The sequence below is a fragment of the Ctenopharyngodon idella genome, chromosome 4 (genome assembly GCF_019924925.1).
Source record: "Ctenopharyngodon idella isolate HZGC_01 chromosome 4, HZGC01, whole genome shotgun sequence".
Taxonomy (NCBI): domain Eukaryota; kingdom Metazoa; phylum Chordata; class Actinopteri; order Cypriniformes; family Xenocyprididae; genus Ctenopharyngodon; species Ctenopharyngodon idella.
This window is the reverse complement of record NC_067223.1, coordinates 25467619-25493770: the sequence shown is the minus strand read 5'-3', so window position 1 is coordinate 25493770 and position 26152 is coordinate 25467619. Positions and strand designations below refer to the sequence as shown.

Below are 26152 nucleotides of genomic sequence, written 5' to 3'. Positions count from 1 at the left end.
TTCACGATTGACTGATGCAATAACACAGCATGGGCCTACCGTTAAATTGTAAAGAAATTATGGATTATGGCGTGTGGGCAAAAACATTGGGACATGTATTGCATCAATATATCCAACTCCGAATTTCTGTCATCTCTTTTATTTTTTGTATATATTTTTTTCTATGTAAATTTCCATTTTTCAGATGCAGCAGTATGTGAACAGGACTTTTATTTTGGTCTGCCGGTGTAATGTCATGAGGCTGCGCCACGCTCATGCATCTGTTGTGATTCTGAAAGAAAAAAATCTGTTGTGATTCTGTTGAAGAAAGGTCTAAGTGTTTAAGGTGTTAAAACCTGGATGTATTTCTCTTTGTCTCAAAGATGGCGTTTATTAAAGAGGAGAGTGAAGACGTGAAGATTGAAGGAACATTAAGAGTGAAACAAGATACTGAGGAACAAACAGGTTGGCTTCATTTACAGTCATTTGATCCTTATGACAATGTCCAGCTCTACAGAAATGAATATTAATGCACATTAATAATACATAAAATGTTCAATGTGCCAGAATTGGCCAAATACACCCTATTTGCAAGACACTTGCAAAGTCCTCAACAATAGCTGCTGTAGTAAGGAGTCGTGTATTCATGTCACTGATCAGGCTGTCCATGGCAGAATAAAAAAATAAATCTCTGAGTAAAACATTAACACTCTCCTGAGCTACTTCTGCTTCTTCAACAGGTTTTGCAATGTTAAATGTAGCAAATCATTTCTGATTTTTTTTTTTTTTTTTTTTTTGCCCTGCATGAAATTTTGTTTTTTGATAAACATTTTCAAACTCCTCCTACACCATTTGTCCAATTAACACCAAATTGTCTACGTATCATCTAGACACCCTGACGACATAAAGTTGTCAAAAGAATTTGGTTTCATCTAATGGTTTAGAAGATACAGTTTAATAAGTGTATGGAGCCATGGCGACAAAATCTTCTAACTTTATTTTGATAAATTTTTGTCCTAAGTGTCTATAGATGATACATGCCTAATTTCATGTGAATCAGTCAAGTGGTTTAGGAGGAGTTAGAAAAAGACATTTTTGCCACCTCAAAATGGTCGATGGACTACATGTTGTAATAATATTGTCCACTAGAGAGAACCACAGGATAAGACATCTATTTTTTTTACCATCAGTTTGAATGTATGAATCCAAATCTCACAAAACTTCATACACATGGACGTTCTGAGTAAACAGGCAGTATGATGAGTTTCATGAACTTCTGATGTTCAGGGCGCTAACAGCAATTTTTTTTTTTTTTTTATATTAGCCATTTACATCGATGGGATTCAGAGATGAAGGCCACAATACTAATATTGTCCACCAGAGGGAGCCACAGGATAACAAATCCTTTTAGATCTCATAGTTTAAAGTCTGTAAATGGTTTGATAGTTTGACTTATGTAACATAAAAAATTGACTTATAAATTATAAAAAAGGCTTATAGATCATTCAATGTTAAAATAACTTTTATTGTCAAGATTCATTGTTGTTTTTGTTCCTATTTTCCCCTGTGTGAAGTTCATGTTTGCCCTTGTTTGTTGACATGGTTTCTGATTAGTTAATTGATTGATTAGTTTTACCTGTGTCTAGTTTAGTGCCTTATTTTGTACCCAGTCTAGCTCAGTTGGTCGGCATTGCCTATTGAATGGTTGGTGTGTAGTGCTCCTGTGGTTTTTCCCAGGCCAGAGATGATTTTTTTGAGTAAAAGAAGCACTGCTGCATTTTTATTCAAGCATCATGTTTTCCTCTCTTTTGTCACTGACCTGTGACATTTATGTAATACTGAAAATATGTCAAGTAAACAAGTATGATTTACAGACATGAATTATATTGCTGTCAATTTAAAATGAAGACATTTTATTTGTTATATCCATGGATCCATTCATCTATTCTTCAAACGATTTATCCTCTGTAGTATCATGGTGTTGCTGAAGTCCATCCCAACATCTCGGGCCACAGACAGAAATATATTAAATTAGTAAAATAATTTTTGCAGGCTGAAATAAGTGATTTCCTTTGGAAGTCAGTTGTCCCTTTTGACACCAGCATGTATTGTTAACTTGTTTCATTAAACCCAAACTGTCATCCACATGAGCCATTTATGCTTGGACCCTGATGATTGCCGCTTGTGGCTATATTTTATATATCCATATTTACTGGACTAATTTTACTGTCGCTTGGTGGTCTTTTTTTGAAGCTCAGTGCTCGATTGCATGGAAAAACATACATACTTGGAAATAGTTAAACTTCCAGTAGATAAACATCAGTGTGAGTAATTGATAAAATTTCTATTTTATGTAGAATTTCTATTTTAAACCATGTGGGCTAGCTTCAGAAGCACAAAACTGGGTACATAAATCACCTTTTTTTTTGTTTGTTTGAAAAACTGGGTGACTAGCTGTCTTCCCTGTCTTGCTCTCTTCTCTTTTTCGTGCTTTTCCTTTTTCGAGTATTGAGTTCTCTTTCATGCTTGAACAAACAAATTCTTACAAAAATTGTCAATATACCCGCCTTGGCGTGTATCCCAGCAAACATAGTAGGTTATGTATTAAGTGAGCTTAAACACTTAAGAACGCATGTGTTCAGTATCAGTGTACTGATCTGTGTATTGTCTTAAAGTGACAGCAGCCTAATACTCCTGCTGTCTGTATGTGTTTTTAATGTTAATCAAACAACAAAAGACAAGAATCACTCACTGCTCTTAACTAAATAGCTTTTGTTACTTATTAATAATGTTTCATCTTTAATTAATACAATGAAGATTATATGCAATGTTGTTTTACATTTGATTAGCTACTCTATTCAATATCTGTACCTGAAAAGTACTATTTTATTTGTATCTTTGCTCTACTGTATTTGTGTTGCTGCTTGTAATTTGATTATTTGTTCTTATTTTCTTTATTTTTATTTGACAGTAATCCTTTTTTCCCTGAATATATCAAACCATACCGAAACCGTGACCCTAAAACCGTGATAAAAATCGAACCGAATTGCACCCCTAGCTTCTCACATGGATGATTAACGTATGAAACGCAGGTGGATGTGACCACATTACAGATAATGAGCTTAGACAGGAAAGACTGTACCTCTCACTGGTTTCATTCATATTACACAATCAGAGAATAATTGTTTTTAATTTGACGTGCTTAATTTAAAAGTAGAAACTTCAAGCTTGCTAAAGACACATCTCTCATGTCTCTATGGCAAGTATTCTCTGAGTTTCAGTTCATTTTTGTGACGTGTTCTGAGATGGCAGAAACTGATCCCTGTTTTCATTATTTTATGTTGTTGTGAGTGTACACAAATAAAATGCTAAGGAGAAAATCTAACGTGACTTTGAAGGGACCAAATGAAACTGATTATGTATTTCTGCTCAGCTAGGACTGGGCATCAACCACATGTCAAACTCAATAATAATTTTTCATATATAGATTTATTTGTTTGATATTTCTATCTAACAATGTATTAGGACTGTTACATGGATCTAATGAAGAAGGAGAATGGGAGTGCTGTGTGCTCAGGCTCTGGTGTTCTCAGCACCGTCAATATAAAAGTCTGCCTTGCTTTCAAAATAAAAGTAGCAACAAGAGCAGCAGGATCTTAGTGATGGCTTACACAACTTCTGAGTTCATATTGGTGGTGGGAAAATTCAGTTATCGGGGGGACTGCCCTAGCGGCTGAGTTCCGTTAACTACCCGGTGCAAAAGCCCCTATACTTGTAGTTGTCAAATAAACCTAAAGTACTCAGATAGGTGGATCAGGTGCATTTAATCAAAGTTGAAGCTAAACTCTACAGGACTGAGGCCCTTTCAAGAAGTATAATAGGATCTAGCATACTTGTTGTTTATGTTTTATGTGTCTAAATCTTTTGATATCTGTTTTGATGTCTTATACTGAGATTAACCTTTGCCTTTTTTTTCACCTTAGATTTGATGCCATTGAAAGGAGAGAGTCAAGATCTGAATGAAACAAAAGAGAAAGATCAGTACGAGACACATTGTGATGTCATAGCTGAAGAAAAATCTTTTAGTTGCTCACAGACTGAAAAAACTTCCCCACGAAAAAGGGCTAAAAAGACTGGAATAAGAACTTATTTCACCTGCCAACTGTGTGGAATAAATTTCAATCAGCCTGCAAAGCTTGAAGTCCACATGAGAGTTCACACTGGAGAGAAGCCTTTCACATGTCAACAGTGTGGAAAGAGTTTCGATCTACAAGGAAACCTTAAAGTCCATATGAGAATTCACACTGGAGAGAGCCCATACACCTGCCAACAGTGTGGAATAAGTTTCAGACAAAAAGGAAACCTTAATAACCACATGAGAATTCACACTGGAGAGAAGCCTTACACCTGTCAACAGTGTGGAAAAAGCTTCAATCAAGATGGGAATCTTAAAGTCCACATGAGAATTCACACCGGAGAGAAGCCTTACATATGCTCTCAGTGTGGAAAGAGTTTTGATCTACATGGAAACCTTAAAGTCCACATGCGAATTCACACTGGAGAGAGCCCTTACACTTGCCAACAGTGTGGAGTAAGTTTCACTCAAAAAGGACACCTGAACAGTCACATGAGAGTTCATTCTGGGGAGAAGCCATACAAGTGCCAACAGTGTGGAAAGAGTTTCGACCTACAAGGAAACCTTAAAGTCCATATGAGAATTCACACTGGAGAGAGCCCTTACACCTGCCAACAGTGTGGAGTAAGTTTCAAACAAAAAGGAAGCCTTAACAGGCACATGAGAATTCACACTGGAGAGAAGCCTTTTACCTGTCAACAGTGTGGAAAAAGTTTCAGCCGAAAAGGAATCCTTAATTACCACATGAGAGTTCACACTTAAGAGAGCCATTTTACCTGCCAACAGTGTGGAAAATTTCTTAGATCTACAAGGAAACATTAGAGTCCATATGAGAATTCACACTGAAGAGAGCTCTTACACCTGCCAACAGTGTGGAGTAAGTTTCAGACAGGAGCGGAACTGCTCACAACTGCTGTTTATGTCTACAATATGCATAAAATAACTAATTTTACATTCTGGGAATTATGTGCTGTTACCTTCTGCCATTATTCACATGGGGATTTAAAAGAGAACTTTTAGAGATTTTTTTTTTTTTTTTTTTATTTATTCCCCCCTTTGTACTGAGTTCAAATTGGGTATGATAGAACTGTTGCAATTAATTTATTTTGACAAATAATAAAATGGTAAACATTCAATGTTCACTTTTTCGGTTGCAAGTTTTTGAATCAGACATTGCAGTCAAACTCAGAATTGTTAAATATTTCATTGAGTTTTCTCAAGTTTTCAGCTATGTCTGTGAAAAAGGGATGCACTCGACAAGCTCGCGCATCTGTGCCACTGCAGGTTTCGCTCATCAGCTCGCGCACACTAGCGTTACTATTTAATTTGTGCAATATTCCACTAATTAGATACATTTACTTCATAGACAGCCACCTTATATATCCCCATTATGCTCTTTGTTGTCAGTGTTTCTTTGCTTGGACACAAACACTGTACATGTGCTGTGTGGTAGCAGTTGTTGGTATCAGAGGATTTTCATGAGTACAAGTACACGAGCGCAATATGGGGCCCGATACCAGTATATATTAGTGCATCCTAGGGCTGGGCGATATAAATGTATGTATATATATATATATATATATATATATATACTTTTTTTTTTTTTTTCATAACGATTGACTGATTCATGATTTCATGTTTTTTTTTTTTTTTTATGTTTAACTAGTCAACTTAAAACGTAACTACAATATGCATGGCATATTGTACAATGTTGTACAAACTTATCTTAAACATATCCTATATACTCAGAAATAATATAAAATAAAAAAAATGATAAATATTTCGTAGCCAAAAAGTAATAGCAATAAATAACACCATTAATAGGCTATTATTAACTATAAATGCTTTGTATAAACAGAAAATAACAGAACCCTGTCACCATCTGCAAACATGAAACAGCTCAAAGGATGTTCTGATCGCCTTTCTGATACTACTGATTTTCTCAGAGAAGAAGGAAGCAAACTCACAGCATTTGCTGCCTGAGAGCATTTCACTGGGAATCTGACAAAACATATAGTGGGTTTCATCTTTTCTGCATTGTCTTTTCATATTTTGCACTGCTGTTGAGTTTCTCCAAGGCCCTTTTTGTCTGCCACTCTTCTTCCTGACTTTTACAGGAGCAATATCATCAATTACACTCAAGGAGAAAATCAACTGATTCTGCAGATATGCTTGGTGTTAAAGATATAGCCTTCATAAACGGCACACTGGTGTTCTCATTTAAGCATTGCAATTTGAGATAGATCTAGCTTCCACAGTAGGAGAGATCAGTATATCAAAGAAAATACAGAAATGATCAGATAGCGCTACATCCTATAACAATGGATAAAATGTTAGAACGTCTACCGTATTTGAGACACCCACTTCAGGTCTTGAAGACTTGATGACTTTAATCAGTGATGAAGTCACACCAACTGAGTCCAGTTACAGCCAACTGATCTTCAAACTGCCAGTAATATTTATGGGATTTTTTGCATGTTCATTAATATGCCAAGCCTTAGAAATTTTAGGAATATCTCAGCATTTCACCTCAGCAAGCCCAAAACAGGGATCTGCATTAGTGTCATAAACTTTGGCATCAAGACTGGCACCAAGGTAGGATGCATCTGGGTGTACAACAAAATCACAAGGTGAGACATTCACAATGAACAGTTCAGAGTAATGTTCCAGCACCTTAGGTTCCCTGTCAAGGGTTTTTATTGCTCTAGTTTGCTTTACATCCTTGAGTATCCGCCTTGCCAGTGCCTGTCCAGATGTCTCTCCTCACACATGAGAAACCTCATAGAATCTGCTAGAGGTCACTCTAAGCTTGCGTATTTCCTTCCACAGTGGACACTCTGATTTCTCCTCCATTGCTCTGCCAACTCCTGTGAACTGGTGGCAGGTAGGGACGAAGTGCAAGCTCCTTGGAAATATAGAACCATCAACAGGGAGTTTTGGGAACACAGGAGCATCTGGGTGTTGTTTTTGGTCATAAGAGGAAGGCACTGGTAGGACAGCACTGAACCTCGGGGCACAGGACCAAATCTGGAGTCCACCAAGGACAGTTCTGATAAATGATTAAGGACGCAGAAAATCAGAGGTTGAGGAGTCCTTTGACAGCTTCTCCAATAGCCAATACTGCTGGGTCAGGGATCATTTCAAATCATTAACTCATTTTTGAAAATTTGTAATTGCAAACAATTAAATTAACTTATATGAATATTAAATATTACTAAACATTTTAAACACTATGAACATATAGCCTATATTCGGCTATTTTAGTTCCACACACTCCACAACAAAACCTTTAAATTTAACATTCAGAACAGTACAAGAATTAAAAATAAGTAGCAAAAAAATATATTAAATTATAAAATAAAACACAAATTAAGCTATAGTGGCATTCATATACGTCAAGCCAATTGAATTTATTTAAATGAAACTGAAACGACATTGGGCACACATTGGCTACCTCTCTCATTCGGCACAAATCCAAGTAAGTTCCCATATTTGCTATGTAACATTTGGTTGCTAAACTATTATTCGTAGTTCATTTGAGTTCAATACCATGTAAAACATTATCCTTAAATGTAATTCATCCAAAATATGTGTTTTGTGGGGCAGTGGCACGCTGACCGGCACAAATTGTACAGCGGACCATTTAATTTGAGTAGTTTAGCTTTTATGTTTGGTTAACTGCATTTTAGTTTGATGATGAACTCATTGAAATTTTGTGACTATGTAGTGTGTGCGTGCGCAAGCGAGGCACCTGCGAAATCAGTTGGATTTAGTAAAATAAAGAAAACAAATACGATGCACTTTCTTCCATTCGGTTTACATGAACTTGTTTGTGGAGCATGTGTTTTATGCTGCTATTTCCACTTGTAAAACTAAACCCCTGGAAAAACAAAAAAACATTTGTGGTATTTTTAATGGGTCAAAGACACCTATCTATTTTAATGAATTTAAGATTTGCTATGCCGCACACAAGTTTACGCTAACTCAAAAACGTATGTACACCAGGATTAATTCCCGAGAATTAATTTTCTGCACCGGCAGCAGGAACTCGACATGTCTTCACAAAGCAGATTTCAGAAGGAAAACATTTCAGATGCAGAAATAGACGTTTTATTGAAGGAAGTACATTCAAAATGCAACATTTTATACAGAGTGGCGTATCAGGTCTTAGGAAAAAGGAGGCTTGGTAGCAAATCACAGATACAGTTATTGCAGTTTCATGTTAATTGAACAATCCAAGAAGTTAAAATGAAATGGTTCAATATGAAGTTTGAGTGTATAAAATGCATTAGTTCATTTCGGAAAAAAAAAAAAAGACCTTGCACAAAATGGAGGAGGACCGCTATCACTGAGCATATCAGGTATAATTCCTGATGGTAACAATGATTAGCCCACCTTGCAGGAAAACACTTCAGTACAATCAGATGGTAAGGCTACATAGTTGTTGTTGTTGTTTTTTTTTTTTTAAAGATAATTTAGGTCGATTTTTAAAGTGGTCAAACAAAAAGATATACAGAGATATGCACCACTCACATTTTTCTCTAATTTTTCTCCCCCTCCATTTTTGTCACTTATTGGAGTTTGCTGCTGTCACATTTGGCTTACTTAGTTGGGGACACTTGATATTCAACAAAGTTTTTGATTTGCCTGCATTGACACCATTGTATGAGAACTGATCTGAGCTGGACGATGACATCTCTGTTTACTCCAGTGCTGATATATAGATAAATTAACTAAATTAATAATTAATGATTTTTACAACGGAATGAATCAATACTGAATTTACTTAAGCTGGACAATCACACTATTTTCTTCTAGATCTGTTGTGCAGCCAAAATTATTTTCTAGTTATCACTGTAAAGCTGCTTTGACACAAACTGCATTGTAAAAAAAAAAAGTGCAATTTAAATAAAGGTGACTTGACTTTTTTTTAGGAGCCCAATAAACTGAAATTATTGTTATTATATGGTTCTCCAAAAAATATCACTGTTATTTTGAGCATTAAAAAAAAAAAAATAATAATAATAATAACTGTCATGCTTTGCATAAAGTCAGGCATGCATGCAAAGTCAAACAGAGCAGCAGGATTGAATGCAATTTTGTGAATTTATTATATAAAACATTATAAATGTATTTATTTCTTTTAATTGTGTGATTAATTTGTGTTCACGTTGCTCAAATATCATGTTTAGCAAGCTACGGAGAAAATGGCAGCCAGGCAACAGACAAGTGACCGATCCTAAGTGACGGTTCCTGGAACCGTTCCTCACCATTCCGTTCGGTCCAACGGTGTAAAGCGGATTTTGTGAGCAGTGCAGTGGTGTAATGACAATTTACAATAAAATTCATAAAATTTTGTTTCCAAACAAACCAAACATATGGGTGACCCCTTGAACTTGACTGAATGGTGAAAACACAATTTTTATTGTCAATTTTTCATTTATTTTTGGTAATTTTAGTAAACTTTCACATTAGCGCGCACATCTTACGCTGTGATTTAATACGGGGATCAGCTGGAATAGCGACCTCTCCTGGATTGATTTAGTATTAACATTATAATCTGAACGCAATATTTACATTAATTTCTTTTGAGATGCTTTAAAATTGCTCATTGCCGTATTTAAAGACATTATGATTATTTTTTACTTGTAAATCACATTTGTTTGCATTTTAATGCTGGTATAAATGGTTTCTACACCCAGACAGTTTTACCTTTTAGACAGAATCTCACACTCTTTCATTAGTAGTTCTTAACGTTTTCAGTGCATCTTTGGACAACATGTATTTAAATATGTATTTCACTACGAAATCAACTCTGAACTCCTCTGATATCTATTTTAAATTTTCTGTTTAATTTTGTGATTGTAAACATCAGCAGCGTGTGAACAGGACTTTTATTTTGATCTGCTGGTGTGACGGCATAAGGCTGCGTCGCGCTCGTGCATCTGTTGTGATTCTGCTGAAGGAAGGTTTGTGTTTTTAGCGTTTCTTATAGAAACAGTTCAGTTGTCTTCGAAGTTTTACAAGCGACGCAGAGTTAATTGTGTTTTAAATGTAACATTGCATTGCTTTATCTAACATTTATTTGCGTTGTGTTAGATAAGTAACAGAATGAAATCACACCAGTAACAGAAAAGGTGCGTTTTATTTAACTTCTTATGTCAGTTTATCATAAACATGAATTCAGTCACTGGCTAGTAGTGAGCTTTATGAAACTAAAAGAAACAACACAAACATGTATATCACTGATTCTTCAGATAAAGGAAAAAACATGTCATGCACACAAAAGCCCTCTTAATTCATCTAAAGGAAATCTGGATAGTCAGGACTTCCATTGCGTTTATTTTTAAATAATTTTGTCAGTATTATTTAAATACTTGCTCAATGGAAAACACATGTATTTGAATCTGTCCTCAGCATGAGATCACAATGTAAAATTGCCAAACAAAGTGTTTAATGCAACAAATTCAAAAATATACATTTAAATTGAAAGACGGAGATCTGTAATATAGCAGACAATATAAAGTGCAAGTCTTGAATTATTTTTTTCATAAAAAAGTTGTGTTCTCACTTTGCGTCAACTCTGTCGGGATTTTTTTTTTTTATAATTCTGAATAAATCAGGCAATGTCATGGGCCTCTTTAACTCTGAGGACCCTTTTCCTTTTTCCTGCTCATTGTGGATCTCACAGTAGGACACATAGCCCTGGAAGTTTCATATTTTTTTTAATGTTTTATTCAAACAATGTTGAAGTCTCTGCAGTCACAGCTTTAACATGTCAACTCCGTCATCCTGGGGCCTGTACCATGATGGTAGTTGAACAAACTCAGGGTTATAGGATTAGTTTCGAGTTGACAAAACCAAACCACTCCAATCCGGCTTTGTTGGTACCATGATGCTGATCATCAACTTTCTCTGTCAACTCAGGCTTTGATCCTGAGTTTGTGCACATGAATGCGTGACATCTGTGGTGAACAGCCAATCAGATGCCTTGCAACAGAAAGAAACTCTGATTCACTTCTCGTGAGAGAGCCAGCGTGATTCAAAACTCTTTTGCTGAAGGTTAAGAGATTGAAGAAAATGAAGAATTTAAACGCATTTACACTAATGAAAATACTTGTCCATGAAAGAGGAAAAATAAAAGAAATGATCTTGCTCTATCAGTGCAAGTGAAACTTGTGAAGTTAGTTTATATAGTTGCTTGATAATATATAGCAATAGAGACTCAAACATGTAAGGTCACATGTAGTCATTTTTAAAGAGTTATCTATTGATTCTACAGCTTATTTATATTACATATGATCTGTATATATTAATATTCATTTAAACTAAATGCTTAATAATAACTGTTAAACTAAAATTGCTTGTGTGTAATGGATTAATAATAATATAGATCATATGTAAATCATAAAATAATTCTAATTATCATTAAAGCCAAGCAATTTCATCTTTAAATATTTGTTTTTACTATATAGTGACCTTTCATTTGGAGGAAGTGAAACCAGGGGCGTGACTTTATTGCATTGGATGTGCCAGTATCACTTTGCTCACATCTGATTGGTCCAATTTTGGTTTGAGATCTGTTATCCAGAACATAACCTGCCCCGGAGCAGGTTAGCTGTGGAGCGTAAGTTACTATGGTGATGAACACCGCTAAAAGCCAAGTCACTTTCATGGTACCTAAAACCCAGGATTGGCGCAAACTAATCTGAAACTTAACTGGCTAGCCAGTGAATCCGGCTTCATGGTACAGACCCCTGGTGTAATAGTTTCTGTAAATAGTTGTGGGATAAATCTGGGCATTTTTGATATGTTTAGTAAGGCAGGTACAACTGAGAAAAGAAAACAAAATTGCTCAACTGTACAACATGTTAAGGTGGAAAAATGTTCAGTTTTGTCAACTCAGGTTTTATGTCTGATGGTTGAGAAGTGCTCTCAAAAAGTCTAAATAATGTGATTTAATGTTTTTTTTTTTTTTGTGCATATGGGGAATTCTTCTAATGTTGTTTCATGATTTTATTCACATATACTGTATATTTGGCCACAGCTGGACCTTTGTCAACTCCTTCAGTATTTTAACACTGTCAGGTGAAGGTTTTTGTTAGTTTTGAAAGAAATATTTTTATTATTTTTTTCAATTAATTTTGTTAAAATATTAAAACATCAACTGAACTACATAAAATCATGTCTGATTTACTTAAGAATATTTGTTATATATGTTTAATATTAAAAAGGAGGATAGAGAATTAAGAAATTTAGGAACTGGATTGTTCATAATAACCCTAACCCAAGAAAAAAATTGAGAAATTATTATTATTATTATTATTAATATTTTTCACTTAGCTGCTTTACTGAACACCAATATTACAAAATTTAAGACTTTACACTGTTGTTGGATGGATCAAATTAAACTATTTTATTAATTTTTAATGCGTCTGACTAGTGCTGGGCGGTATGACCAAAAATCTGTATCACGGATTTTTTTAAGGTTCTGGCGGTTTCACGGTATGACACGTTTTTTTTTACTTTTTATTAGGGCTGGGCGATAAAACGATAACGATATGTATCGCGATAGACACGTGATCGATATCAATAAAAAATGTGTTCGATAAAACGTTCGATATTTTTTTTTATTCTTCGTCGGAAGAAAACAGAGGTTGCGAAGCAAGTTTGGTTGCATTAACAAAGGCACTCTCTGGTAACGTAGCAATGTAGGGAGTGACACGCTAACAGCCAATCATGTAACAGTATCAGTTTGGTTGCGCCATATCGTTGTCTCGTGCTGGTCTGCTGGATTCCTCTTCAGTAACCGGCAACTGATAAGCAGAAAATGAGTGCCGCAGCGAGCGAGGACATTGTAAATAAAAGAGGAAAAGTCAGCTCGCCAGTATGGCAGTTTTTTGGATATTATAAGTCTGACCGTAGTCAGACCAGTGTCGTCTGCAAATTATGCAAGACTGGTAATACCACGAACTTGATGTACCACCTTAGCCGCGCTCACCCTTTGGAGCACAGCCGTATTCAACCAACAACATCTGTAGCTGCAACACCGCACAACATTTTAATTATTTGAGTTTTCCATGGTTGTTGACATTTCTGTCTTAATAACTCAGGGGATTATGATCAGAGGAAGGTTAAGTTTAAAATAAAAATGTTTAAATGTAATATATTTTTCTCCTGGTCCTTACTTTAAATGGGTCAGAAAAAATTATCAATAATTATCGATATCGACCGATATGAAACGCTGATATCGTGATACAGTTTTCAGCCATATCGCCCAGCCCTACTTTTTATTTTGACATATTTTACTGTCAGGAGTACAGGGAATATATTATATAAACATTGTAAGGACAAATAAAAATGTTTTTAAAAATGTAATCAAATCAGTTCATGTTTAAAACAATCAAATTAATTTAATTAAGTAAGTAAGTAGGCTACATTTTTACTGTGCAATATCTGTAATTTCAATGAAGACCTTTGAGTTTGTGTTTTAATAAATGGTGTTATTATTATTATTATTATTATTGTTATTATCCGTATCGATATCTGATTCATTGTACTGCCCGACTTTCGATTTATTCATCCAAAAATTGCTAAATTCTGTGACGTTCAGCTTTATACAGTAAGTTCTATTTGTGACTGGATTCTGTGATTTCATCCGTGTTTTCTGCATCACGGAAATCATTTGGCTCTGCATGGTATGCGCAGTATTAAACAGAGTTAGTTTTGGGAGTTATTTATTGTTGTGTGATAAAGATGTTTCCATAAGTGTAAGAAGGGTATGTAGTTAATAGAAGTCCGCTCTCTATTTACTCTACATTGCGCTTTATGGCCATTGAATAGATACAGCAGCTGTTTCAGCTACGCACCGGTATGGCGGTTTTTGAAAAATTCATATCAGTCTCAAAATTGAAACCGATATAAAATATGAACCGGTATACCGCCCAGCACTACATTTGACGGAGACACTAATTAAAGGATTAGTTCACTTTAAAATGAAAATTAGCCCAAGCTTTACTCACCCTTCAGCCATCCTAGGTGTATATGACTTTCTTCTTTCTGATGAACACAATTAGAGAAATATTAATAAATATCCTGACGCATCCAAGCTTTATAACGGCAGTGAACAAGACTAACAAGTATGAGCTGAAGAAAGTGCATCTATCCACATCCATCCATCATAAACGTGAACTCCACACGGCATCGGAGGGGTTAATAAAGGCCTTGTGAGGCAAAGTGATGCACTTGTGTAAGAAAAATACTCATATTTAACAAGTTAAGTAAAATATCTAGCTTCCTCTAGACCGTCTTCTGTATTCAACTCTCTCAGCAGTGCGCTGAACTAGATCTGATTGAGACAGATTTAGATTGGATTCATTTTTTTCTTTTTGTTAATTATTCTCATCTGAAACACAGGAAAAACTCCTGGTGAAGAGAATGAGATCCACGTGACACTATTATAAAGATGGTGTTTATTAAACTGGAGAGTGAAGACATGATTAAGATTCAGAATAAAACAAGATACTGAGGAACAAACAAAGATGGCGTTTATTGAAGAGGAGATTGAAGACATAAAGATGGCGTTTATTAAAGAGGAGAGTGAAGACATGAAGATTGAAGAAACATTCAGAGTGAAACATGAAGAAACTGAGGAACAAACAGGTTGGTTTCATTCTCAAAGCTGAACTCAGTCATTTGATCCATATTTAGAGCTGGACATTTTAATGAATGATATTTTTGAAGAATGTCATACGCACAATTCCCAGTGGGGAATGTCCCACCCCCCTCTGACTTGTGCTTAATTTTTTGACTCAACACAGTTTTATGTTGCACCCAGCAAGCTGTGTGAAAATTAAAAGTTAGATTCTGTGCACCTTGTTTTCAAAATGTATGAGATGACAGAGGGGCACGACCTTTTGTCGTGAAGTGTGGGTATCTGCAGGTTGGAGTAAACTTGTTCACCTTTCAGCGAAATTCTTTTTTTTTTTTTTCTGAAAATACTGAGTTCTGCACGCTTGCAGATCCTCTCAAAATAACAAGCAATTTTAATGGCCTCCAGAATATTTTGTTATATGAATATCTGAACATGCAGTATACCAAAAGAAAGAACAGACTTTCTGCTTTTAATGTCTCCCTGTAGTCAATCATTTTATCCTTAAAAACTCATCTTTGATCATCAAAATTACATTTAAATGTTTTTTCCTGTGAAAAAAAATTATTCATGCCTTAAAGGGGACCTATTATGACCCCTTTTACAAGATGTAAAATAAGTCTCTGATGTCCCTGAGTCCGTATGTGAAGTTTTAGCTCAAAATGCCTCCCAGATCATTTCTTACAGCATGTTAAATTTGCCACTTTTTGGGGGTGTGCAAAAACACACCGTTTCAGTGTGGGCCCTTTAAATGCAAATGAGCTGCTGAAGTGTCCGTTTTCACTCTAGAAAATCACTGTAAGAGTTTATAACAGTGCAAGTGTGCATTAAAATATTATCCATAAACTCTCTTTCTTGTATTATCATCAAGATACACAGCAAAGTACACAGAAACACTCGTTACAACTAACAGTAAACAAATATATAAAGACCTTAAGCCTTTTTGCGTGGTGCTTAATAAACTGGTTAAACTTTATATCCGTAAATCAACTCCGATGACCTGTAATAAAGTGCTCTCACCTTCATTACTGCCGTATCCAGTATCACTCTGGAGGCTGTATGTTTTGTATTGTCCCTTTGTATTGACATTTGTTCACAAAGCAGTCCGGTGAGAAATGATTAGCGCAGACACAAACAAATTTCGGTAGAGTTGAGGGAGCATTTTCTTAGAAAACAAAATTAATCCACCTCGTCTTCAGCGGCTCAGATTTAGGGAGTAAATAGAGAGAGCTCTGTGGAATAATCCTAATTAATCCTAATCCTAACAATTTCAAAATAAAGGTCTAAACCCCTTGCCTTCTTGCGCCCTCTGCTGTCATTTGTAATGATACGCAATGTATATACGTTGTGTTTTTATTGTGTGTTACATTATGTATTATTATAAACCACAAAAAATTACTTGATTAATATTCTGAATCAACCATCAAAATAATCGAATGATTACTCGATCACCAAAATAATGTGACAGCCCTAATGTGTTACACTGGGCAGGTGAAGGAAGGAGCAGAGGATCTTGTCACAGCCCTCATATTCATAATCTTAAAAAGGCAAAACAAAGATGATCATCAATAACCGTTTGATGATAAATAAATAACTGAATTAATACGTCATCCTTCAACTGCTTTTTGTTTCCGATTATTGGTTCAAAACAGCAGCATAAGCTTCCAGCCTTACAACCTAATACTGAGCCAAACTGTGTGGGACCTGCAGAGGACCTAATACTGAGCCCTGTTGCACTCCATACTTGTGTTTTGAGATGTCTATTTATTTACCCAAATTATCGGAAAGATTCTATTTCGTAATATTTTAGAGCTGAATGGCAAATTCAGGACTGGTCCATAATAACAACCCGGTTTTGTTGAATAATGTTTTGATGTATTAATACTTTTGATGTCTGTCGCTTTGTGCCATTAAACTGCCATTAACATTTATTTGTCTTTTTTCACTTTAGACCTGATGGCACTGATAGAAGAGGATCAAGAACTGAAAGAAATAGAAGAGAAAGAACAATATAAGAGACATGATTTCATGGATGTAGAGAAATCCATTCAGACTGAAACAACTTCATCATGGAAAAAAAATCAGAAAACCGAGTCTACCTGCTCTCATTGTGGAAAAAATTTCACTCAAAAACATAACCTTAAAATCCACATGAGAATTCACACTGAAGAGAAGCCTTATAAATGCCAACAGTGTGGAATGAGTTTCAATCAGAAAACAAACCTTAATTCCCACATGAAAATTCACACTGGAGAGAAGCCTTTCACATGTCAACAGTGTGGAAAGAGTTTCACTAAAAAAGGAAACCTTGAAAAACATATGAACATTCACACTGGAGAGAAGCCATTCACATGTGATCAGTGTGGAAAGTGTTTCAAATATAAAGAAACTCTTAATTCCCACATGAACAGTCACACTGGAGAGAAGCCGTTTGCATGTGATCAGTGTGGAAAGAGTTTCCTACGTAAAGTAACCCTTAATGTCCACACAAAGAGAAAACACTCAGGTGAGAACTGTTTTATGTGTCATTAGTGTGGAAAGAATTTCAGACATAAAGCAACCCGCGATTCACACATGAAGTTAGACAGGTAAGAGTCCTTACACCAGCAAACTGTGTGGGACCTGCAGAGGACCTAATACTGAGCCCTGTTGCACTCCATACTTGTGTTTGATGAAACGTCCATTTGTTTACACCAATTATTGCCAGTTGGATAGATTTGACCTAACAGTGCTAATGCTTATCGGCAAATAACATAATTCTCAAACTTTCTAAAAGAATGTAGTGATCGGTTGTCAAAAGAGGTAATAGCACTAAATGCAGTCATTATTAGATGCCAAATGCAGGTCACGAATCCCTTAAATAAATGATGGTGCTTAAATACTGACTGAAACTGTTCACAAGTACCATTGCATACTAAAGAGGACTCTATTTTTCTAATATTTTTGACCTGAATGGAAGATTCAGTATTGGTCTATAACAATGCAGTTGTGTTGCACAATGTTTGTTTTTATGCCTGTTACTTTGAGGCTAAATATTAAGTTTAAAATGCCATTAACTTTTATTTGTCGATTTTTGCTTTAGACCTGATGGCACTGAAAGAAGGGAATCAAGAACTGAAAGAAATAGAAGAGAAAGATCAATATAGGAGACATGATTTCATTGATGTAGAGAAATCCATTCAGACTGAAACAACTTCACTTCAGAAGACCGAATCTAACAGGAACTTCACCTGCTCTCATTGTGGAAAGAGTTTCGATCAAAAACATAACCTTAAATGCCACATGAAAATTCACGCTGAAAAGAAGCCTTTAACATGCCAACAGTGTGGAAAGAGCTTCATTCGCAGAGGAAACCTTAATTCCCACATGAGAGTTCACACTGGAGAGAAGCCGTTCACATGTGAAAGGTGTGGAAAGAGTTTCAAAAATAAAGGATCCCTTAATTCTCACATGCAGAGAGAACATTTAGGAGAGAAAGGAGTAAGCCTCAACACTCAGAACTCTTTCACCTGCAAACAGTGTGGGAAGAACTTCACATATAAAGCACAACTTGATTCCCACATGAGACGTCACACTGGAGAGAAGCCTTTCACATGTGATCAGTGTGGAAATAGCTTCTCGCACAAAGGAAGTCTTAAGTCACACATGACAATTCACACTGGGGAGAAGCCATTCACATGTGATCAGTGTGGAAAGAGTTTCAGACTTAAATCAATCCTTGATTCACACATAAATAGTCACAGGGGTGAGAGTCCTTACACCTGCAAACAGTGTGGGAGGAGCTTCTCATATAAGAAAACATTTAATGCCCACAGAAGAGTTCACAATGCTGAGAACCCATACACCTGCAAACTGTGTAGGAAGAGTTTCTCAAACAATGGAAATCTTACGGCTCACATGAAAACTCACACAGGAGAGAAGCCATTCATGTGTCTTGAGTGTGGAAAATGTTTTACACGTGAAATAACCCTTACTTACCACATGAGGCTTCACTCAAGAGAGAACTCTTTTAATTGTCAGCAGTGTGGAACGAGTTTCCCAGACAAGATACGCCTTACCTGGCACTTAAAAATTCACTCCAGAGAGACGTCTTTCACGTGCCATGACTGTGGAAAGAGTTTCAGATTTAAAGGAAACCTTAAGACTCACATGAGAGTTCACACCGGAGAGAAACCTTACACCTGCACTCAGTGTGGGAAGAGTTTCAGTCAGAAAATAACACTTGACATTCACACAAGGCTTCACACTGGAGAGAAAACCTTTCACATGTCTTCAGTGTAAGAAGAGTTTCACATATAAAAGAGACCTGAAACGTCATTTGCAAAAACGTTGTGGAAAGAAGTCTCAGTGCTCTGAGAGTGGAAAGACGATTAGAAAAAGGAGCTATTTCAAAAATGTTCAACACATTCAATCTGAAGAAAGGCTATTTAGTTGTGATCAATGTAATAAAAAATTCCTTTTGCCATCACACTTACAGATACACCAGAAAAGTCATGCAGATGTGAGAAAACATTTGTGTTCCTTGTGTGGAAAGAGATTTAAATGGCTTGGCTGTTTAAAATGGCACCAGAAAATTCGTATCTGTGTGAAATTAAGGTTACGTTCACGCCACAGCTGAATGTGGCCCAAATGTGATTGTTCATCTTAGTGACAATTGGCACTCTTCACTTTTTTTTTTTTTATAATTTAGGCTTTTTTAATTTTTTGTCTTTATACATGCACTGTATTGCCAAACGTTTTGGGAGGTTTGCCTTTACGTGCACATGAACTTTAATGACATCCCATTCTTAATCCATAGTATGGAGTTGGCTCACACTTTGCAGCTATTTCAGCTTCAACTCTTCTGGGAAGGCTTTCCACAAGGTTTAGGAGTGTGTTTATGGGAATTTTTGACCATTCTTCTAGATACACATTTGTGAGGTCAGGCAGTGATGTTGGCGAGAAGGCCTGGCTCGCAGTCTCCGCTCTAATTCATCCCAAAGGTGTTTTATCGGGTTGAGGTCAGGACTGCTGCAGGCGGCGTGCTTTACACCACTGGATCTGACGTTTTGCATTGCACTTGGTGATGTAAGGCTTGGATGCAGCTGCTCGGCCATGGAAACTCATTCCATGAAGCTCTCTACACACTGTTCTTGAGCTAATCTGAAGGCCACATGAAGTTTGGAGGTCTGTAGCTATTGACAGAAAGTTGGTGACTTCTGCGCACTGTGAGCCTCAGCATGCACTGACCCCGCTCTGTGATTTTACGTGGCCTACCACTTCGTGGCTGAGTTGCTGTTGTTCCCAATTGCCCAACTGTTTGTTATGATACCACTAACAGGAATATTAAGTAGTGAGGAAATTTCACGAATGGACTTATTGCACAGGTGGCAACCTATCACTGTACCACGCTTGAATTCACTGAGCTCTTGAGAATGACCCATTCTTTCACAAATGTTTGTAGAAGCAGTCTGCATGCCTAGGTGCTTGATTTTATACACCTGTGGCCATGGAAGTGATTGGGTGTCCCAATACTTTTGGCAATATAGTGTATGAACTCCTGTGGCTGCACCTGACCATCTGCTTTTTTTTAGTTCAGTTGTTCTTTTTTGTCTCAAGCCACACATTTGTGAATTTATGAAATTCATCTTTGATTTTTTTTCCACAGATTTTTACATTCACAAATGTATAGCCATCAGGCTATATTTCACCCTTCTGTCTTTCTGTGATAAATGCTGCAATGTGAATGAAAGATTATAAATAAAAGGACATGAGAGAAATAATGAATGTTGAACTGTGCATTATTTGATTGACTAACATGAATGCAGACATAAACACAAACTCTTCATCATGGCACCTGTTAGTGGGTGGGAAATATTAGGCAGTAAGTGAACATTTTGTCCTCAGAGTTGATGTGTTAGAAGCTGAAAAAATGGGCAAGAGTAAGGATTTGAGCAAGTGTGACAAGAGCCAAATTGTGATGGCTAGACGACTGGGTCAGAGCATCTCCAAAACTGCAGCTCTTGTGGGGTGTTCCCGGTCTGCAGTGGTCAGTATCTATCAAAAGTGGTCCAAAGAAGGAACAGTGGTGAACCGGCGACAGGGTCATGGGCGGCCGAGGCTCATTGATGCACGTGGGGAGTGAAGGCTGGCCCGTGTGGTCCGATCCAGTAGACGAGTTACTGTAGCTTAAATTGCTCAAGAAGTTAATGCTGGTTCTGACAGAAAGGTGTCAGAATACACAGTGCATCACAGTTTGTTGCGTATGGGGCTGCATAGCCGCAGACCAGTCAGGGTGCCCATGCTGACCCCTGTCCACCGCCGAAAGAGCCAACAGTGGACACGTGAGCATCAGAACTGGACCACAGAGCAATGAAAGAAGGTGGCCTGGTCTGATGAATCACGTTTTCTTTTACATCACATGGATGGCCGGGTGCATGTGTGTTGTTTACCTGGGGAACACATAGCACCAGGATGCACTATGGGAAGAAGGCAAGCCGACGGAGGCAGTGTGATGCTTTGGGCAATGTTCTGCTGGGAAACCTTGGGTCCTGCCATCCATGTGGATGTTACTTTGACACGTACCACCTACCTAAGCATTGTTGCAGACCATGTACACCCTTTCATGGAAACGGTATTCCCTGGTGGCTGTGGCCTCTTTCAGCAGGATAATGCTCCTGCCACAAAGCAAAAATGGTTCAGGAATGGTTTGAGGAGCACACAACGAGTTTGAGGTGTTGACTTGACCTCCAAATTCCCCAGATCTCAATCCAATCAAGCATCTGTGGGATGTGCTGAACAAACAAGTACGATCCATGGAGGCTCCTCCTCACAACTTACAGGACTTAAAGGATCTGCTGCTAACATCCTGGTGCCAGATACCACAGCACATCTTCAGGGGTCTAGTGGAGTCCATGCCTCGACGGGTCAGGGCTGTTTTGGCAAAAGGGGAACCGACACAATATTAGGAAGGTGGTCATAATGTTATGCCTGGCTGGTGTGTGTGTGTGTGTATGTGTATGTGTATATATAGATAGAGACACGTCACTCAAACACAGAACCAGGAAACAGGAATCACATGACTTCAGAGGAACTGAAACTGAAGTGTAGTTGAGCTGTTGTGTGTTTGTGTCTCTGTATTCATGCAGTAAAATGGCAGAAGCAAGAATTTCTCAGGATGAGTTCCTGTGTCCAGTGTGTCTGGATCTCCTGAAGGATCCAGTGGCCATTCCCTGTGGACACAGTTACTGTAAGAGCTGTATTACAGACTTCTGGGATCAGGAGAGAGTCTGCAGCTGCCCTCAGTGCAGACAGACCTTCAGTCCAAGACCTGCTTTAGCTAAAAACACCATGCTGGCTGAAGTGGTGGAGAAACTGAAGAAGACTAAACTTCCTGCTGACTGTTACGCTGGAGCTGGAGATGTGCAGTGTGACGTCTGTACTGGAAGAAAACACAAAGCCGTCAAGTCCTGTCTGGTGTGTCTGAACTCTTACTGTCAGAATCACCTTGAACAACATGAGGGTTTCTTTAAAGGAAAGAGACACAATCTGACTGAAGCCACTGGACGACTGCAGGAGATGATCTGCCAGAAACACGACAAGATCCTTGAGGTTTTCTGCCGCACTGATCAGAAGTGTATATGTGTGCTGTGTATGGATGAACATAAAAACCACGACACTGTATCAGCTGCAGCACAGAGGACAGAGAAACAGGTATGAACTTGAGGTCTCATTATACTCATTTACATGTTCATAATTTTGTTGATGGGGTCTACTAGAACACATTTACACAATTTTTCGTATAATTTACATTGTTGCAGTGCCTGTTTTCACCCTCTCTGTCTAAACACTGTTTTAGTTTCAGTTTCTTTAAAACCTGCCTTCCAAAAAGTCACAGTCTGCTCTGGTTGGTCAGCTGGTCCCAGTCTGTTGTGATTGGCCTACTGCTTAGAGTGTGTGTTGGAAATGTAAAACGCTTACCATAAATGGTGATGAGGAGGTGGAGGGATGCTGGAAGATTTGTCGTTGGGACGGCACAATGACTGCTGCTTATATACACTCATCATGATGATCTACAGGACTGAATGATTAGACTGCTTAATAAGACTGCTTAAACCAGTAGTTCACCCAAAAAAAACAAAAAAACAACAACAACAAAAAACAATAACATTCATCATTTACTAATGGTAAAACAACCTGGACTTTTTTCCTGAGGTACACAAATGGTTTTTTAAGGAATGTTTTATTTGTCCATATATTTGAAAGTCAACAGGGTCCAAAAGTTTCAATCAAGAAATAATAATCTAATTATCCTGAATCGATATGAAAAATCAAATATGGTGACATGTTTAGTCATGTGACATGCATGAGCCAGTGAGGTTTGTTGTAATTGATGAGTCACCATATTTCATTCAGAATATCTTCTTTTGTGTTATGCAAGAGAAAATCATACAAATTTTGAAAGACATGAGGATGAGTAAACAATTAAAGAATTTAAATTTCTGGGTGAATTATCCCTATAAAACTAGACATTGATGAAATAATGCTGGCACTTATGATTGAACCTATAATCTTATCATGCCTTATCATCCTTTAGCACCAGCTGAAGGAGACGCAGAGGTGGTTCCAGCAGAGGATCCAGCAGAGAGAGAAAGATCTTCAGCAGCTGAGAGAGGCTGTGGAGTCTCATAAGGTGAGTCTGGAGAAGAAGAGAAGTTTGAGAAGTCTCAGTCAGGACTCACTGAAGCCACTGTGTGATTGTGATGTGTGTCCTAACAGCGCTCTGCACAGACAGCAGTGGAGGACAGTGAGAGGATCTTCACTGAGCTCATCCGCTCCATTGAGAGAAGCCGCTCTGAGGCCACACAGCGGATCAGAGATCAGGAAAAGACTGCAGTGAGTCGAGCTGAAGGACGACTGGAGCGACTGGAGCAGGAGATCAATGATCTGAGGAGGAGAGACGCTGAGCTGGAGCAGCTTTCACACACACAGGATCACATCCATTTCCTGCAGGTAACAGAGATCTAGAAGAACAGGATCATAGTGGACTTGAGCAAGAGACTCACAGAGAAACATTTCATGAGAGCAGAATGAGCCGTTGACTGAAGTGTTGATTTCCTTGATTTACAATCCTCTCAATTCAATGCCTATTTTTCACATTTAGAGAATTAAACCAGCACAGCAGTGAAAAAGATAACAGCGGCTCAATATATGATCTGGAGAACATACACATCAAAGTTTTGTCCACATTAAATGACCTTAATTTTTACAAGCGATACAAAATCTCTGTATTTGGAGAAAAGGACAATTTATTATCTAAATTTATGATCTAAGACATTACCCAAATATTTGTACTGTTCAACACTCTCAATACCCACTCCATTAATGCTTGTCTGCTTATACTGAGTAAATTTTGCTAATAAAGCTAAAATCTGTAGTCCTCTCCTTAGTTTTAAGAACATTAGGTTATAAAAAAGCCTTCTGACACCAAACAATAAAGTCATCAACCACAGGACCATACATGGAGACCTCCTCACTCAATAAGCTAGCAATTACAGAATCATCAGCAAATTTTATAATATGCCTATTTCTAAAACTACTCCTACAATCATTTGTGTACAAGATAAATAATAAAGGAGAGAGGACACATCCTTAAGGTGACCCAGCAGATGACACCAGCCATTCAGAAAAAATTATTAACTTTAACTCTGAGTTCACTGCACAAGAAAATCCATCCTACAAGATTAAAATCCAATCCAAATTCAGAAATGAGTTTCTCAACTAAAACATGTGGCTGAATGGTGTTGAAAGCAGAAGAAAAATCAATAGAAAGTAATTTAACAAAGGTTTTTGGCTTATCTAAGTGCTGAAGTACGAAGTGTAAGAGAGTTAGGACAGCATCCTCTACACCTCATTTATCCCTATACACAAATTGAAGGGGGTCTAAGGGTCTCTGTGTCCTTTGCATAATTTCTCTCTTAACTGACTTTTCAAAACAAAAGTCATCTAATATCTGTACATAATACAAACGCCTGCCATTATTGATAGAAGACTTGTTCAAGATGAATCGGAGCTGAGCGGACCAATCGGCGTGTGACATCGGAGTGGCGCGGGTCTGCGGGAGCGTTTGTAGCATACGACTCCTTGTGCTTTTGGATCGCTTTCGCGGTGCTTTGATGTCATGCACCAATTGGTCTGCGAGAAGCTGATGCATCTCGAACAAGCTTGGTGTGTTTGTGTTTGCCGCCGCCATGCTAGCGTTGCTGTGAAAGGTGATGTAAGACCTGGCTATGTGCTGACTCTCTAGCCCGTGAACCAACTCTAAAATGGAAATAGCACCAGCTCTGAACTAGCACCCGGTTCGTGCTGGTAGAAACGGGGTATTAGAAAACATTTTTCTGAAAAGATATATTGAGCTTCCAGACAGCAACAGACCAAAACAGACCACTAATATTTAAACTTAGTTTTACAACAATGTGAAATCCATGAACTTGATGGTACCAGTTTCACCCAGCTAGATTTCCCATCATCTCTTTATTTTTCTTTACTACAAATTTAGTAATGTTTCCCAAATCAGATAATCCTTTTATAATAATGTAACTATTTGCCAGTAACACATTAATGGATTTGGCAGTGAAGTCCTCAAACAGTGAGGTTGTATATTATCAATGCTTCAGTGTATTTAAACCACAAAACCTGACCTTGTGATCGTGTCCTAAGAGTCCTTGTGAGTTTCAGAGCCACTAACTGCTCAAGTTATAAATAATGGTCAATCTACTCGTTGCCTTTGAACTGATTTTCCTGATCAAATCTACTCAACCCTGCCATGTGACGCCATTGATGCTCTTGATCTGTTACATTCATGTTTTTGCCAGATGTTTGATCATCAAATGTTTTCCTAGAAAGTTCACATATAGTGGAAGTGTCAAACACTAGAACTTATAGCTCTAACATGATATAATGAATATGAGAAGAATGAAGCTGATGCTGTGAAAGTGCTGGATTGAGGAGAGTTACTAAAGATCAACAAGAGCTGCTCAAATCTGACAGTAGTGCAGGTTATTGGCTGAAGTGTGGAGGTGATGAGCTTTGATTTCTGTTTTCTGTAGGGTTTCCAGTCTCTCTCAGCTCCTCCTGAATCTACAGACGTAAATGATGATCCCTTCAGTTCTCTCTCCTCTTTTGATGGCGTGAGAGAATCTGTCCGTCAGCTGAGAGACAAACTGGAGGATTTCTGCAAAGAGGAGCTGAAGAAGATCTCTGACAGAGGTAAAGTCCTGGAGATTCATCTGATCCTCCATCATCTCATATCATGTAGATCATCATAATAAAAATGTTGTATGCTGGGTACACCACAAGATAATCGGGCTGGTTTTGGGCCGTTTCCTCCCCTTCCGACAAAAATTTCC

General features: G+C 37.5%; 2 protein-coding genes and 1 pseudogene across 4 annotated transcripts in view; all 3 read left to right on the top strand.

The window, feature by feature from the left end:
- The window catches only part of LOC127511075 (gastrula zinc finger protein XlCGF8.2DB-like), a 91419-nt gene that overhangs the window by 11463 nt on the left and 53804 nt on the right, over positions 1-26152 (top strand). Inside the window, exons 1-3 of one of the 3 annotated variants that reach the window (XM_051891485.1) lie at positions 10047-10083; positions 14531-14613; positions 14726-14776. In XM_051891485.1, the coding sequence (XP_051747445.1) occupies positions 14580-14613; positions 14726-14776 (85 nt within the window). In that variant the 5' untranslated portion in view covers positions 10047-10083; positions 14531-14579. Of the gene's footprint in view, positions 1-10029; positions 10084-14530; positions 14777-26152 lie in introns of those variants that run through there. The other 2 variants (XM_051891481.1, XR_007929832.1) reach the window with 2 other exon arrangements.
- The window catches only part of LOC127511056 (NACHT, LRR and PYD domains-containing protein 12-like), a 70254-nt gene that overhangs the window by 42392 nt on the left and 1710 nt on the right, over positions 1-26152 (top strand).
- On the top strand, positions 214-5250 carry LOC127511205 (gastrula zinc finger protein XlCGF8.2DB-like; annotated as a pseudogene).